Source organism: Callospermophilus lateralis, chromosome 9, assembly GCF_048772815.1.
Source record: "Callospermophilus lateralis isolate mCalLat2 chromosome 9, mCalLat2.hap1, whole genome shotgun sequence".
NCBI lineage: Eukaryota > Metazoa > Chordata > Mammalia > Rodentia > Sciuridae > Callospermophilus > Callospermophilus lateralis.
Genome location: NC_135313.1, coordinates 92,414,340 through 92,431,260, shown reverse-complemented (window position 1 = coordinate 92,431,260; position 16,921 = coordinate 92,414,340). Strand labels below are relative to the sequence as shown.

The following is a 16,921-nucleotide window of genomic DNA, read 5'->3' as shown; positions in this document are numbered from 1 at the left end:
TTAGTAATTTCTGCGATGTCACCAAGACACAATGTGATTCCAAGAGGTCAGAGACATGTTTTCTAGGACATCATATGTGCCTCACCTGCAGGCAGAGGATGGTTTCTGGGCACAGACCTTTTCCGGTGCTCTATCCTAGGTGCAGTTGTCCCTGAAGCTAACATTCCAGCCTGGCAGTTCCCAGGGGATAGAACTCCAGGCTGGCCCCCACCTGGCAGGAGAATGCAGAGGTAGACTTTGAGACACAGGGATGTTTATGTGGAGGGGCAAGTTCAAGACTAAGGCAAGCCAGGGCAGGAGCAGGATCCCTTCCTGTACTTTTGAGGTTCTGACTGGCCCTGGGATGAGCAATATTGCCAGGCTCTGCCTAATATTGCCCCCCACCCCATGACCATTGTCACCCTTCCCATCCTGCCTCCTGTCCCTTTCTCTTACTTGCAAGGTGGTGGTGGCTTTACAATGTATAGTCTGGGAGTGGCAGTCTGGACTCCCCTGCACTGGTATTCCTGTTCAATGTCTACCTGAACAGGAATGTCTACATCTCAAGAAGAGTAGCAGGGGCCCTGCCCCTAGGGAGATTAACTGGCACTACTTATTTTAAGGCCTAAAATGAGAACAGCAACTGCAGGTGACCTGCCTGAGGTATCCAGGTATCTTTCACAAAGCTCTCAACACACACGCGTGCGCGCACACACACACACAAGTACATGCCCAGTTCTGCTCATCCAGTGGTCTCATGTACACGTTTCCTGACAGCCAGCCCTGCTACAGCTGTGTCCATACCTACCCCCAGTTATTCACAGAGATGCGCCATTTTAGCTCCCCCACGCCGCATCACAGCACAGAGGACAGACCGGACCCCCGCCCCCCATGCACGTGTGCCACCATGCCCCTGTCACCCACATGGTGGCACTACCGGTACCACCCAAAACCAGGCCTTGTCAGTGAGCACATGGGTGGCCAAAGGCCTATCTCCCCCAGATCCCCGTGCGGAGGCTATGGGTGACAGCTGCTGGCATGCAAACCCGGAGCCACTCACCACAGCGCGGTCCCCCACGGCACAGCACGGCACCGGGTGGGCTGCTTGGCTCAGCGGAAGGCCAGCAGGAATATCAGCACAACATTGATGAGGACGAGGAACACCAGCACAGCGGAAACCACCACGCGCTGGGCGCCGGGGGGCAGGTTGCAGCGTAGCAGGGCGCGCAGGGCGCTCCCGGGCGTCGCGGGGCCGCGCCGGGACTGCGGGCCCCTGGCCATTGCGCCCGGCCTCCTGGCTCTGTGCGGCCCGGAGATCCCGCCGCGCAGGGTCGGAGCAGGCGGCCCGCAGCGCCCGGGGAGGGGGCGGAGCTGCCGGCGCTAGAGGGCCGGGGCTCCTCCCGCGCCGCCGGCGCCTTGCGCGGCGCTTCCCTGGTCCAGGAGTCAGGGCAACCGCGCCGAGTGAACTGGCGAGGATGGCTGGGTGGGAGGACAGCCGAGGGAGACGTAGGATGGGGGACCGGTTAAGGGAGCTGCGAGGGGTCTCGGAGCTCCAGCGGGCGCTGCGCTGTGCCTTTGGCTCCTCCTTGTGGTAGCGGGGAGCCCTCAACACCCGGCACAGCTGTCCTGGCACAGATGGCTCAGGGATGCTCTGGACCTCACAGACATAGGTAGAGGATGTAGAGGCCAAAATGCCGATCACTGTCCCTTCGGGGAGGAATGGATCAGGAGTTCTGTTCACTAATAAGGCTGCCTTCTGGTCCCCACTTTTCAGATGAGTAAATGCGGCTCCGAAAGATCCCGTAATTTGCTTAGTCATAAAATCACCCAGGACTGGGGATAGCGGAGCCAGGATCTGAACCCTGGCCAGGCCAATTCATGCTAAGGGCTTTTTTCCTCATGACCTCAACCACCAGAGAAACATTGCTCCTTTGGGCAAATAATTGGTACCTTCAGCTGATGTGTAAAAAAAAAAAAAAAAAAAAAAAAATCCTTTGTCAACTAACCAGGGGTTCCATTTCCTTCACCAGACAGAGCCCATTATCTTAACTGGGAAGGTTTCAAAACTCACATGCTTGAGTCTTTCCTGTCCACAACAGAGTTCAGTCAAGGTCAATGTCTCTCTCCAGAATAAAACTGTAGTTGAGAGGGTTGAACATACAGGTCTGAGGTGGGCAGATTCCTAGGCACCAAACTCAGTGCTCTGACTCTGGGACAGGAAGAGTCCCTCCCAAGAATAAGGGGAAGGCACACAGATGAAATGGTGGAGAGGCTGTGTTTTCACATATGGGTGACTGTCTGTGTTCAGGTCTCTATGTGTATGTGGGTCAGTATACATGTACGCCCTTATAGGAGAGTGTGCCTTCATCCTTCTGAAGACTCCAGGGAAGCTCTTGCCCAGTTCTTGGGTGCCAGGTTGCTTCCCCAAGCTTTCAAGGACTTATGGGGAATCAGAGGGCATCAAAAGTCCCCCAAGCACCGCCAAATCCCAGTGCTCCTCTAAAACTGTGGGACATACCATTTAATGGGTTGTGGTTTGGAATCCTTGACTTGAGATGTTTTGTTGTGCATCTGTGCACAGTCCATGTATCCTTGGGCTCCTGGGCACAGCAGGGCTGGGAACTTGCAAGCCATTGTGGCCCTGAGCCCTGCAGGGTCTACAGCTCCCTACTGTACCATGCACAGTGAGGCTTGTTTTAATACGTTAGTCCAGATCCAAATGTGGGCATGGCCTTTGTCCATGCACAGCAGGGCAGCCTGGGAACATGGAATGTGGTAGAAGGACCTTTGCTCTGAGCCAGACTGACAGGGCCCACCCTCTGACTGGGAGCCCCTAGCCTTTTGGTCCTAAAGGGTTCAGTGTGCAGCAGGAACAACAGCAGCAATAGCTTTTTTGGTGTGAATTGTTCTTTCTTTCTTCTTCTTCTTCTTCTTTTTTTTTTTTTGTGTGTAAATTTCATCTAAAACAACAAAAAGGCTTGAAGACAGAAGAAAATGTCCCCATCCCCTTGCGGCTGCTGGTCAGGGACTTGAGGCGGCAGGACAGATGTAGAAGTGAAGGGGAGACAGGTATCTGACGCAGGTAAGGGCTTAGCCCCCAGTGCTGTGGCTTCATGATGACAGTGGAGGGAAGAATGCTTATTTTGGAGGTGCTGGTCAGTAGGTGGCCTTGTGGCCCTGGACTGACATAGTAGTGTTAGTTCCAAGGGACTTCAAGGTGCTCCTGCCCCATCTCAAGGAACACCTGAGCCAGGTGGTTGTGTGAGGATAAATGTATCTGGGGTACCTACAGGCATTGGACACCTCCCTGGGGCTGGAGTGTGTGTGACAGACAGATCAGGCCATTGAATGGTCATAGGAGCTTGGAAATGACAGAGACACTTTGAGCTAGAGGATCAGACTGAGTCCATGGAGGAGTGGCCAAAAGCTGGCCCCAGGGCCTGTAGCATCCCCCATGTGTTCCATGAAGTGCCACAAGATAAGGATAATGAGATACCTTCTATCCTCGAGTGACCCAATGTCCAAGTTACTAGAATAATCTCACTACCTACTGTTGTGCTGGCTTCATGACAATGGGTGTTCCCTTTTATATTTTAAGCCCTGTTTAAATGAAACATATATCTTGCATGTCTGTCTGTCTACCTTCTAGTTTGGGCTTAATCTTCTTTCACTGGGAGATTCAGAAGCAGCCCGTTGGTACCCACCCCTACCAGCATCCTGGAGTGAGGAGTAGCTATATGTGCAGGTGCATGGAGCTGACCCCAACCCCCCCCATGACCCTTGGAGATGTAGCCTAGAGGAAGCTCCAACTGTTCCCAGGCAGTGAGGTGGTTGGTCCAGACCTTCCCCAACAACTCCAGAGCCACGCCTGCCTCTCCTGATCACAGTATGTGCCAGAACCACAAACATCATGGAAGGGCCACAGCTGGGTGGCTTTGGAAAGGGAATGTCTTATGGCAGATGTGATGGCCCAGCCCAGTGGGGTGAAGCAGGAAGGGGAAAATGGACAGGCCCAGTGCCAAGCCATAGGCATCTAGGGAAGGCTCTAGAAGGGACAAAGCTGAAAGGAGACAGGAACACTTGTGGGCGCTGAGGACAATCAGTTTCTACATTCATTGATTTATCTCGCAGGATTCTGGATAGTCATAAAGGGCCAGACACAAATATGAGCAAGGAATACAGAATGAAAACTCTGGGCCTTCTGTGTGTCCTGAGGGCACACACAGAGAGAAAGATAAATGCCCTCACACAGCTCTGTTCCTGGACGGCCACCTCTTGGCAGGCAGGATTGTGTCTTCTGTATATCTGCATCCTCGGGCTGCAGACACTGTTTGGCACACGGTAAGTACTCAGCATACACATTTTACATGCATACCACATGCACAAATATACATCACACCCATAACAGTCCTTAAATACCCAGAATGCAGACTGCCTCGCAGCTCTCCCCTGTCTACCGCTCTCTAGGCCGGATGACTTAGGTTTCCCTTTCTTAGGAAATTAAGAATTGCTTTCCTCTTCTAAGGCCAATTTGAATAAGAAATTGCCACAATTTGGAACAAGACACCCATGTATTCTTAGAAAATACAAGTAAATATGTAATTTTAGAGCAAACCAAATATTACTGAGTCTGGACTTTTCTCTGACACCAGTTGCCTCAATAATTTCCAGGTGTGAGTCTCATTAACCCCAAGCCAAGCTTTGTTTTGGAGCTCGCAGGGTCAGGAGCAAGTGCCTAAGTGCACCTTACACAAGTCCCCTGGCCTCTCATCAGACAATCACTGTTTATATCCTTTCAAAGAGTTTCTGAAGAGAGCCTGTTTCATGCCTTCAGAGGACTGTGGCCAACACTACCTGGCCCAGTGAAGTCGCCTATATCCCTGCAGTAAGCACAAGCACGACATCCATGTCGTGATGATATAGGGCTGATTGGCTGCAGGTTCTCTTGCGCGCCCAGGGAGGTGGCCGCCACAGCCCTGCCTGCTTTCCTCTGCTCTCTTTCAGGGCCCTGCACAACCTGCTGTGTCGGTCAGAGGGGTCCCTCAGTCCAGCTGTTGTTTCCTCTGGGTCGTAACATTTCTTCCCCTTCAGGAAATGGTCAGAGTCCAGGAGGACAGTACCCTAGGAAGTACTGGGTATTCTAAACATAAGGTATACCCAGGAACCTCCAACACCAAGAAAGACCTTGAGCCAAGCAGGAAAAAAAATTTGTTAAGCAATGCAAACAGCCACTTACAAAATTCGTATCTACACTGCTTGCATTTCCCTCCTTAAGGTGCCTCTCTGCCAACGACTATATATTCTTTTAGAGCAGTTCCAGCTCTTGGTCTTTCTTGGTCAAAGCATCTTAGAATAAACGATTTGTCAAGGACCGGAGGGGCCCCCGCAAAGTACCTCCTCACTAGTAACAAGATGTGACAGTTCAAAATTTTACCACCAAGAATGAGACCCAGACATGGAAACGCTACCTGTGTAATACTGAAGGCCAGTCAAATAACTCCACTTCTTTGGGATCACTGAGAGCTTTTGATTACCATTTCTTCCTCCTATCCTTTCCCTGGAGACTTGTATTGAGGCCCTGCCATGAGCCAGGTCAAGTTCATTAGATTCATTATTCCAGTTGGTCCTCACGCAGCTCCATGGTCATTCTGTTTTATAGCCAAGTGAACTGATGCTCAGTCCTTTGCACACTCACATGTGACAGGCTCCAACTCTGGGGCTTCCCCTCCTAGGAATGAGCCTGATATTGAGGCAGGCAACTTGCATTTTCAAGGCAAAGCACAACCATCATCTGTGAATTCTGCTTACAATGAAGATGTGACTTCAGAACAGCTTCCACCCAAAATAGCTCATAAGAGGCAATTAAAAGGAATGGTTGGAAGCTGGAGGTATAGCTGGGTGGTAGAGCATATATTAGCATGCCTTAGGCTCTGGCTCCAATCCCCAGCAGCAAGAAAAAATAAAAGAGAGATGGGTTTTATTAGCACGTTTATGTTCTATGCTTCATGGATATTTGATAAACAATTTTAAATCATTTTCCAGAGGGGTTGGAGATATAGCTCAGTGATAGAGCACTTGCCTCACACATTTGGGGCCCTGGGTTCCATCCCCAATACTACCAAAAGAAAAAAAATTCATTATCTAGAGCCAGGCCTCTAATAAGAGTTCATCACCACTTATTATTTAGTCATGGGGACACTGGGGCACTGCACTCTGCACTGGTTTCTGAGAAGCCCACCAGCCCATTCATTCAAGAAATGTAAAAGGGCAATTGTAAATGGATCCTTTTCTGAGGAAAAATTGAAGTGCTGCAAGATTCTGGTTCTAATAAAGCAGGAACACAACAGAATCTACAGCCAAGGGAACATGATGTTGCTAGGGGCATGTGCTTGTGCTGAACGTTTGGTTAACTACCATTATGTTCCACCACCCACTCCACTTTTAGATAAAAGAGGGCAAGAAAACAGGAGCACAAGTGAGAAAAAAAGAGGAGAATCAAAGTTTCAAAGTTTCTCTTTGCTAAGAAAGGATGGTTAATGGATGCTGTGGTGCAGCTGGACAGGATGAATCATTTCTAGTCTTGTACAGCATAGCAAGATAATGCTGCTTAACAAAAATTAAGAATAGTTCAAAATAGCTACTAGAGAGGATTTTTATTGCTCCTAACACAAAGAAATGATTAATGTTTGAGGTGATGGATATGCCAGTTTCCCTGATCTGATCATTACACATTGTAGGCATTTACTGAAATGTCATACTGTGCCCCATGTACAATTATTATGTGCACCAAATAAAAATTTAAAATATTTTTAAATGTCTCTCTTTTTTTTTTTTTGGAGAATGCAAAAAGAAAACTAGGAATGGGAACCAGTTCTGCTCAGATGAGGTTTCTCATGCTTAGGTAAGAACAGGGACACATAGTTGTCATAGCAACAGCAATACTCGGAGCTCTTGGTGTCCACAGGTAGGAAATCAGTTTTCCCTGGCCTTGACCCCAGTCTTCCTATGCTTATGGCTTGTTGGAGGGTGGGGGCTGGAGTGGCTGGGGGCCCCTGACTGCTTCTGTCAGGCAGTGCTCCACCCACCAGGACATATTTGCAAAGGGCTTCCTTCTCCTAGGAGAGCAGTGTCAGGAGGACGGGAACACTCACATGTGCCTACTCTTCTGATCCTCTGTGGGTCCCAGAAGGGAACAATGGAGCTCTATGTCTGGACATCCTGCTCTAAACACCTCACCCTAGAGTGAGAGCCACAGGCTGTAACATGCTGTGTGCACTCAGTGCCACATCATGTGTTGGAATAGGACTGTGCTCATCTGGCCTATGGGAGTCTGCTGAATTGCCCTGGCAGCCAGGCCCACATCTGCCAGGCTTGGGTCTAGCCCGTCCTTCCCTCCACCCACACAGTCTTGACCCTACCTCGTTGATGGCCAGCTGCTCGCCGCCCCCTCCAGGGTGGCTGTAGTGGTGGCCAGAGCTGTGCAGGTCTTCATACAGGTCCTCCTCACTCCCCGCCTCCTCAGCGCGGACAGTCGTGTCCAGAACTCCATCCGGCATGGCTGGAAGCAGAGACAGCAGCTGGCAAAGGGGAGTGGGCTTGAAGGGCAGAAGGTGGACATGCAGAAAAGGAGCCAGAGGATTTAGGACCAATGCTCCTTTTGTGAGAGGACAGACAAGGTCCAGGAACTAATTGTTCAAACCATCCTTGCTGCAGAACTGTGGACTGGTTGAAGGCACACACTGGCTGGATCACACACCACTGCCAGTCACCTGCCACTCAGCCCACAGCAACCTGGCAGACAGGGAGACACGGGGTTTCCCCATGGTCAGTGCTCAAGAGCTCCTCCCGCTGAACTCGATTAAAAACCATTTACCAGTATGTCCGCCATAGAAGACCTTTAGGAAAAATGTGTTCAAATGTTGTTATGTTGTACAGTTGGCTCACTGTATGTGTGGGTTCTTCATCAGAGGATTTAACCAACCTCAGACTGAAAATATATATTTTTAATTGTGTCTATACAGACCATGTCCAGACTTTTTTTTGGTCATTTTCTTCTGAACATAACAGTTTAACAACTATTTACATAATATTTACATTGTATTAGGTATTGTAAGTAGTGATCATCTAGAAGTGATTATGTAGGCGTGCTAGAAGTGTAGGTCCAGCTCACCATGCACCAGGTCCTGGGACCAATCCTCATCACCCAAAACAAACAAAAAGTGTACAGCAAGCTCTGTGTAAGTTCTATGCAAATACTGCACCATTTATACAAAGAACTTGGGAGCATCAGTGGATTTTGGTATCCATAGGGTGTCCTGGAACCAGTCCCCTGTGGATACAGAGGAATACCTATCTATATGTTTATGTGTCTAGTCAAAGAAAATATATAGCAAACACATGCAAATATAGTTTGAAATTTAAAAGGGTGCATCTATTGATATACCTAACACTGTAATTCTAGAATTTACCTCCTGTTTGCATCACTCCAATCCCATTTTCTGTCTCTTTTAGAGATATCCAATAGTTTGAAAATTTTTTTTTCAGACTATTCCCATTGAAGGTGGTGCACACATGTAGTCCCAACGACTGGGGAGGCTGAGGAGGGAGGAACTCAAATTCAAGGCCAATCTCTGAAACTTGGAGAGACCTTATATCAAAAATTAAAAAAAAAAATCACTCCTTCACCTTTGTGTTAGCATGTTTTTGTTGAGTTTTGCCTGTTTTTTTTTAACCAACCTCAGACTGAAAATATATATTTTTAATTGTGTCTATACAGACCATGTCCAGACTTTTTTTGGGTCATTTTCCCCTGAACATAACAGTATAACAACTATGTACATAATATTTACATTGTATTAGGTATTGTAAGTAGTGGTGATCTAGAAGTGATTTTTGCCTGGTTTTGACTTTAAATAAATGGAACTATCCATCAGCTATTCCCTTGCTGGCTCTTCTCACTCCTCTGCCTGTGTAGCTGTGGTGAATTCACATTTACTGAGGCACAGGCTTGGGTTTTATGAATATTTCATGTATTGTGTATCCACTGTACTGCTGGGGAAGGATGGGTTGTTTCCTGTGTTGTTGCTGATATGTATGATGCTGCTGTTAGACACATTTACACACCTCCTGGGCACATGACCAGGACTTTTTCTAGGACAGTATTTCTCAACCTTGTTTTCATTATTGCCCCCTAACGAGCCTTTAACACAGTTTTCTTAATCCTATCCTGCCTCCCATGAAATATCAATACCATAGGTATACTGTGTATTGCTCACATTATGTGGCTCTTTTGAGGGCCATGGGCCATTGTAAATAGCTGTTTTTTGCTCACTTTGGGAGAAATTAGCCCACCTGGTGTGAATACATGCTCTAGGGTAAAGACACCTAGGTGTGGCTTCTCTGGGTCCTGGGTAACTTAAGAAATTTCCCGAAGCTATTGTACCAACTTAGACTCTCAGCAGTGGAATATTAATATTCAGATTGCTCTACATCCTGGCCAACTCTTGGCATGGGCAATATCAAGCAGCTTTTGAGATACTAATGGGTATGAAGTGATATCTTACTGTGGTTTTAATTTACATTTCTGATCACTAATGAGTTGAGCATTTTATCTACACTTTATGTCATTTATTTCCTTTAATGTTTAAATACCTATGAATTTTACTCATTTTTCATTGCATTATCTTTAATATATATACATATGTATGTGTATATGTGTATATCTATATCTGTAACTATCTATCTATATCTCCATCTATATCCTCCCATTTTGGATTGGATGCAAAAACAAATGGATTTTGTGTCACAACCATTCTCCCCTGATTTGTGGCTTATCTTTTTTTTTCCTTAATTTCCTTAAATTAATACTGGGAATTGAACCCGGGGTGCTTTACCATTGAGCTACATTGCAGCTCTTTTTAAGACAGGGTCTTGCTAAGTTGCTGAGGCTGGTCTTGAACTTGTGATTCTCCTGCCTCAGCCTCCAGAGTCACTGGGATTACAGGCGTGCAATACTGAGCCCAACTGTCTTGTCTTTGTCAGTCTCCTTTTTTTTTTTTTTTTTAACTTTTGATGAGCTGAAATGCTGAAATTTTGATATAGACAAACCTGTCAGTCATGTCCTATGTGATTTGTATTTTTTGTATGTTTAGGAAATTTTTCCCTATCTCAAAGTCATACAGATGTTCCCTATGTTATCTTTCCATGTTTTGTAGGGTTTTTTTTTTTTTGACATGTAAGTTTTAAGTCTACCTGCAAATGATTTCTATGTGTGGTCTGAGGTAGGAATCCGATTTCATTTTTTTTCTGTAAGAATAATTAATAGTCTCTGCACCATTTGCCAAATAGGTGAACTTTTCCAATGAATCTATTTCTGTTCTTGTTTTAAATCATGTTTCATGTGGATGGGTCTGTATCTGGGCTGTGTTCTTGTGGTAGGCAGAATAATGCTCTCTACAATATGAAAAATATCTTTTTCAGAGCCTGTGACTATGTTATGTTACGTGACAACAAGGAATTAAGGTTTCAGATGGAATTACGGCACTATCAGCTGACCTTGAAATAGGGAGATTATCCTGGATTATTTACATGGGCCCAACAAAAGTGACAGTATTAAGACTGTCTTCTGACATTTTTGCTCCCTTGTGCAAACCTTATCTGATCCCTTCCTCCAGGAACTAATGCTGCCTCTAATTTACTCTTTTCTGCATTGTGTTAGCTTCTCTCCCCAGCTAGATTGTGAATTATTTGAAGGCAGTAGCCATGCCCTTTTCCCTGATGTTGATATTCAGTCAATGTTAGATAAATAAAAAAGTAAACAGATGGAAGGATGATGGCTAGATAGAGACTAAACATAGGAATCACAGGAATTAAAAAATGGAGAGAAGAGACTGGACATGATGGCACTTGCCTATTATCCCAGTGACTGGGAAAGCTGAGGCAGGAGAATTGTAAATTCCAGGCCAACATGGGCAACTTAATGAGGCCCTAAGCAACTTGACAAGACTCAAAATTAAAAAAAAAAAAAATGAATGAGCTACTGGCTGTAGCCAGAGGTAAAGCATCCCTGTCTCAAAATAAAAAGGGAATGTAGGTCCATGGTACAGTGTCCCTGAGCTCAATCCCCAGTACCCTTAGGAAAGATGGATGTGTGGATGCAAGAACAAATGGAAAGCTAGAGCACAAGTGGCCTGGCAGAGCTAATGCCAAGAACACTGAAGCTTCATGCATGTAGCTGCATATGGACAAAAGTATGGTGAAAGGGTACCTGGGAAGCCCTCTTTCTCTAGCCTGGCAGCTGTGGCTGAGCTCAGTTTGCAAGAAGAAGTCAAGGACCTTGCTCCTGACCTTGTACACAGTCAAAAGTACCAAGTCCACCCCCATAATTTTTTATTTCATTTATGTTTTAAAGTTGTTTCGTTATGGAATGCTTCCGCTATATACAAAGGGAGAAAAACAGTACAAGGAATCTTGTATAACCAGTGTCCAATTTCAACAATTCTCAACATGAATTTTGTTTCATCATCTAATTGTCCTCCCCACTGGATGATTTTTTCCCCCCCGCTGGATGATTTTTTAAAGCACATTCAAGACATGGCATGATTCCATCTGTAAACACTACAGTATATGTTTCTAAGAGAGAAATATTCTATCTCTGTTTTTTTTTTTTTTAAAAAAAAACGTAATCTCAGACACATCTAAAACAGCAATCTATCAGATTGTCACAGTGCCATGTCATCTCTTCTAGGGTGTTTAAAAACTTTACTTGAAATAAAGATTTTGGGTTATAAGGTGGTACAACTAGTACAGAGAGATTCTATGTATCCTTCACTCAGTTTCCCCCAGTGGATATTGCATGTAAGTCAAGTACAATATCACAGCCAAGAAAAGGACTCTGGGGAAATGTGTGTGTAAAGACCTATGTCATTTTATCAACTATCTGGATGTGTGTATCCATCAGAGCAACCTGTTTTTTTTATTTTTTTATTTTTTTGGTACCAGGGATTGAACTCACTGACACTCGACCACTGAGACACCTCCCAGCCCTATTTTGTATTTTATTTAGAGACAGGGTCTCACTCAGTTGCTAAGTACCTCACCATTGCTGAGGCTGGCTTTGAACTCGAGATCCTCCTGCCTCAGCCTCCTGAGCTTCTGGGATTACAGGTATGCACCACCACACTTGCCTGTATGTTAGCTTTTGAGGTTGGCCTTTATCACTCAGTCACTACCCTTGAGATCCATTCAACTTGTTGTATTATAGTTCGATTTATTGCTGAGTAGTGATGTATCACAATTTAACCATTCACCTGTTTAAGGACAGATCGGTCATTTCTAATTATTGGCTATTGTGAATATAGCTGCTATGCATATTCATGTGCAGGGTTTTGTGTGAACATAAGTTTTCATTTATCTGTGATAAATGCCCAGGAGTGAATTGCTGGGTCCTATGGTAATGAATACTTAGCTTTTAAGAAGTAAAATCATTTTTCCTGACTGTACCATTTTACATTCTAACCAGCAATGAATGAGAGACAGTTTCTTTGAAACTGCACCAGGATTTGGTATGGTCATTATTTTATATATTAGACATTCTGATGGATGTGTAGTGATATCAGATCATGGTTTCAGTTTTCACCTCCTAAAAAGCTGGTGATGTTGAACATCTTTTCATATTTTTTTTGCCATATCAACTCTTTGGTGAAATATCTTTTCATGGCTTTTACCTATTTTCCAACTGAATTTTTTGTTATTTTTTAAAATACATCAAGATCTGAGAGTTTTTCATATATTCCAGATATGAATTCTTTGTCAGATATATGATTTGCTAATATTTTCTCCATCTATAGACTATCTGTTCATCTCCTTAACAAGGGCTTTTGTAGAGCAAGCAAAAGTTTTAAATTTTTATGATGCTCAGTTAATCACTTATCCTTTATGAGTCATATTTTTGGTGTCATGTCTAAGAAACCTTCACCAAACCCTATTTCCCAATTATATTCATTATATTTGCTTCTAAAGGTTTGTGTGTATGTAAATCCCTTTCAATGCTGGAGGCTGAACCTAGGGCCTGAACCAAGCCATTCTACCACTGAAATATACCCACAAGCCTTAAAAGCTTCACAGCTTTACTTTTTGTACTTAAATATGTTATTTGAGGTTTTTCTTTTTAATAACATGTAGGTGTAGGTAAGGTTTCATTTTCATTGCTTATAGATAGTCTAATTACTCCAGCATCACTTGCATAAAGACTATCTTTTTTTGCACTGAATGGCTTTTGTATCTTTGTAGAAAATTAATTGGCAACATGGTACATTGCTGCCAATTGACAGGAAATTGAAATGCTTATAAAAGAATACCAACAAATGAGATAAACTAGATGAACGGAAGATTTCTAGAAACACATGATTTACCAAAACTGACTCAAGAAGATATAAAAAATCTGAATAGGCCCATAGTCAGTAAGGGGATTGCATGAGTAATCAAAACCTCCAAACAAAGCAAAGTCCAGGACCAGATAGCTACTGCCATCTGATAGTGAATCCTACCAAAGAATAATTAATACCAATTCTTCTCAGATTCTTCAAAAATCTGAAGAGGAAGGAATACTTCCTAACTCATTACAGAAAATTCTGATAACAAAATCAAAGACACTACAAGAAAAAAAAAACTATAGACTAACAATTACCCTTTATGAATATAGATGCAAAGATCCTCAAAAATACTAGTAAATTGAATTCAACAGCATATTGGAAGGATTATGTATTATGACCAAGTTGGAATTATTTCTGGAATGCAAGGGTGTTTCAACATATCAAAATGAACAAGCATAATATACCACATTAATATACTGGAGGAAAGAAATATATGGCTACCTCAACTGATACAGAAAAAAACCCAACAAGACACAACATCTTTTCCTTATATAAAGACCCAGTAAATTAGTAATAGAAGGGAAGGTCCTTCATGTGATAAAGAGCATATATGAAAAACTTATTAGTCAATATCATATTAAATGGTGAAAGACTGAAATTATTCTTTTCCCTGAGATCAGGAACAAGACAAAGATGCTCACTTTTCCAATTCTATATTGAATAGATGTCCTAGTAAGAATAAATAAGCAAGAAGAAACAAAAGGCATACATGGCCGGGCATGGTGGCACATGCGTGTAATCCCAGAGGCTTGGGAGGCTGAGGCAGGAGGATCGCGAGTTCAAAGCTAGGCTCAGCAAAAGCAAGGCTCTAAGCAATTCTGAGACCCTGTCAGTAAACAAAATACAAAATAGGGCTGGGGATGTGGCTCAGTGGTCAAATGGCCCGAGTTCAATCCCTGGTACCCACCCCCCACACACACACACACAAAAAGCATTCATGTTGAAAAATAAAGAAAGCTGTCTGTGCTTGCAGGTGATATGATCTTATATATGGAAAAGTCTAAGGAGTCCACAATAAATAGTTATATCTGATAAATAAAATTCAGCAAAGGTAAAGAATATAAATTAACATGCAAAATCCAGTTTTATTTCTGTATATCTGTAATGAACAACATAAAATAAATTTTAAAAAAATCCACTGTAGTAGCAAATACTTAGGAATAAATTTAACCAAGGAGGCAAAATATTTGTACACTGACAACTGCAAAACATCATTGGAAGAAATGAAAGAAAAATAAATGGAAAGACATACCATATTTATGAATAAAAGATTTAATATTTTAAAGATGACAATACTATCAGATTAAGTGCATTCCCATCAAAATACCAATAGTGTTTTTATACAAATAAAAAAGCTTATCATAAAATTCACATGCAATCTGAAGTGACACTGAATAGTCAAAATTATCTTGAAAAACGAAGAACAAAATTGGAGGACCCAAATTTTCTGATTTCAAAGCCTACTACAAACCACTGGAATGTACTGACATAAGGATAGATATACAGTCCAGTGAAAAATAATAAAGAAACTAGAAATAAACTCTCCCTGTATAATTAATTGATTTCAACAAAGGTGCCACAATATTCAGTGAAGAAAAAGTATCTTTTTAACTAATGATGTTGGGAAATTGGATATCCAAATGCAAAAGGAATGAACTTGACCTCTGACACATGTAAAAATTAACCCAAAATGGACAAAAACCCTAAACATAAGAGCTAAAGCTATAAAATCCTCAGAAGAAATACTAGGGGAAACCTTGATACATTGTATTTGAAAATGATTTCTTATATATGACATCACAAGCACAGGCAACAAAAAAAAAATCAATAAATGGTACTACATTAAAATTTAAAACTTTTGTGCATCAAAAGAGGAAAACATAACTCAATGAATGAGAGAAAATACTCGCAAATGATGCATCTGATAAAAGATTAATATCCAGAATATATAAAGAACTTACATAACTAAAAAAAGGACACAATCTGCAATGCCCCCCAACCCCCCCAAAAAAAAAAATTTAAAAATGAGCAAGCTACACACAGTGCTGCATATCTGTAATCCCAACCACTCAGGATGCTGAAACAGGAGGAGGACAAGTTTGAGACCCTGTCTCAAAATTCAAAAAAGGGGGCTTGAGGATGTAGCTCAGTGGTAGAGAGCTCTTGGGTTCAATCCCAGTACAGAGTAAATAAATAAATAAACAAAAAAGAGTGAACTATCCTGATTCTATCATTACACATTGTATATATTCACCAAATTATCATACTCTACAATATATCACACTGTATAATTATAATAATAATTAAAAATAAAAATGAGCAGTGGAGTTGAACAAATATTTTTCTAAAGAAGATATGCAAACAGCCATATAAATATGAATAGCACGAAAAAGAATGCTCAACATTGCTAATCATTGGGGAAGTGTAAATTCAAACCACAAGGAGATGCCACTTCACATCTTTAGGGTGGTTGTCATATCAACAATAAAGGACTGAAAATAACAAATGTTGAGGAGGATGTGAGAAACTGGAACCCTTATGCACTGCTGATGGGAATATAAAATTGTATAGTTGCTGTGGAAGACAGTTTGGCGGTTTCTCAAAAAGCACAACATAAAATTACCATATGATTCGGGATATCCACTCCTAGGTATACACGTTAGGTCAGATTTTTGTCGCTGTGACCAAAATATCTGACAAGAATAACTCAGAGGAGGAGAAGTTTGTTTGGATCATGGTTTCAGAGGTTTCAATCCATGGTTAGCTGACTCCATTGCTTTGGGCCTAAGGGGAGGCAGAACATGGTGGAAGGGCATGGCAGGGTAGGGAGGGGAGCTGGGGGAGAGAGAGAGAGAGAGAGAGAGAGAGAGAGAGAGAGAGAGAGAGAGAGTTGAAGGAGGGAGAGTCAGGGGAGGGGGACTCAAGGGAGAGAGAGGACACATGCACACACACACAGGAGGAACCAGGGACACCTTCAGCCACACCCCACCTGCCTATGGTTACTAAGCAGTTCTTTCAAATTATTAATCCATCAAATAGATTAAGCCATTGATGAGACTGAAGCTTTCATAATCTAATAACGTCAGTTCTAACCATTCCTGCACTCTCTCACATGAGTCTTCTGCAGTGACACCTCATATCCAAACCATAACATTATATATCTCCAAAAACTGACATCAGGGACTCAAACAGATATCTCTATAACAATAGCTGGAGCAGCTTTATTCACGATAGCCAAAAGGTGGAAACAACTCTAGTGTCCATTAATAGTCGAAAGGATAAGGAAGATGTAGTATATACATACAATGGAATATTGTTTTAATATTTTAATTTTACTTATTTATTTTTATGTGGTGCTGAGGATCGAACCCAGGGCCTTGCACGTGCTAGGTGAGCACTCTACTGCTGAGCCATAACCCCAGCCCCACAATGGAATATTTTACTGCTATAAAAATGAGTGACATTCTGGTACAAACTGCAACAGGAATGAACCTTGAAAATTTTATGCT

At 43.0% G+C, this 16,921-nt stretch overlaps 2 protein-coding genes across 2 annotated transcripts in view; both read right to left on the bottom strand.

Moving 5' to 3' along the window:
- Arhgef4 (Rho guanine nucleotide exchange factor 4) overlaps positions 1 to 16,921 on the bottom strand; it is a 77,296-nt gene that overhangs the window by 9,677 nt on the left and 50,698 nt on the right. The gene's annotated exons all lie outside the window — the stretch shown is intronic.
- On the bottom strand, positions 1,090 to 1,260 carry Smim39 (small integral membrane protein 39). Its single transcript, XM_076866509.1, has one exon. The coding sequence runs from the start codon at positions 1,258 to 1,260 to the stop codon at positions 1,090 to 1,092; it is 171 nt and encodes a 56-aa protein (XP_076722624.1).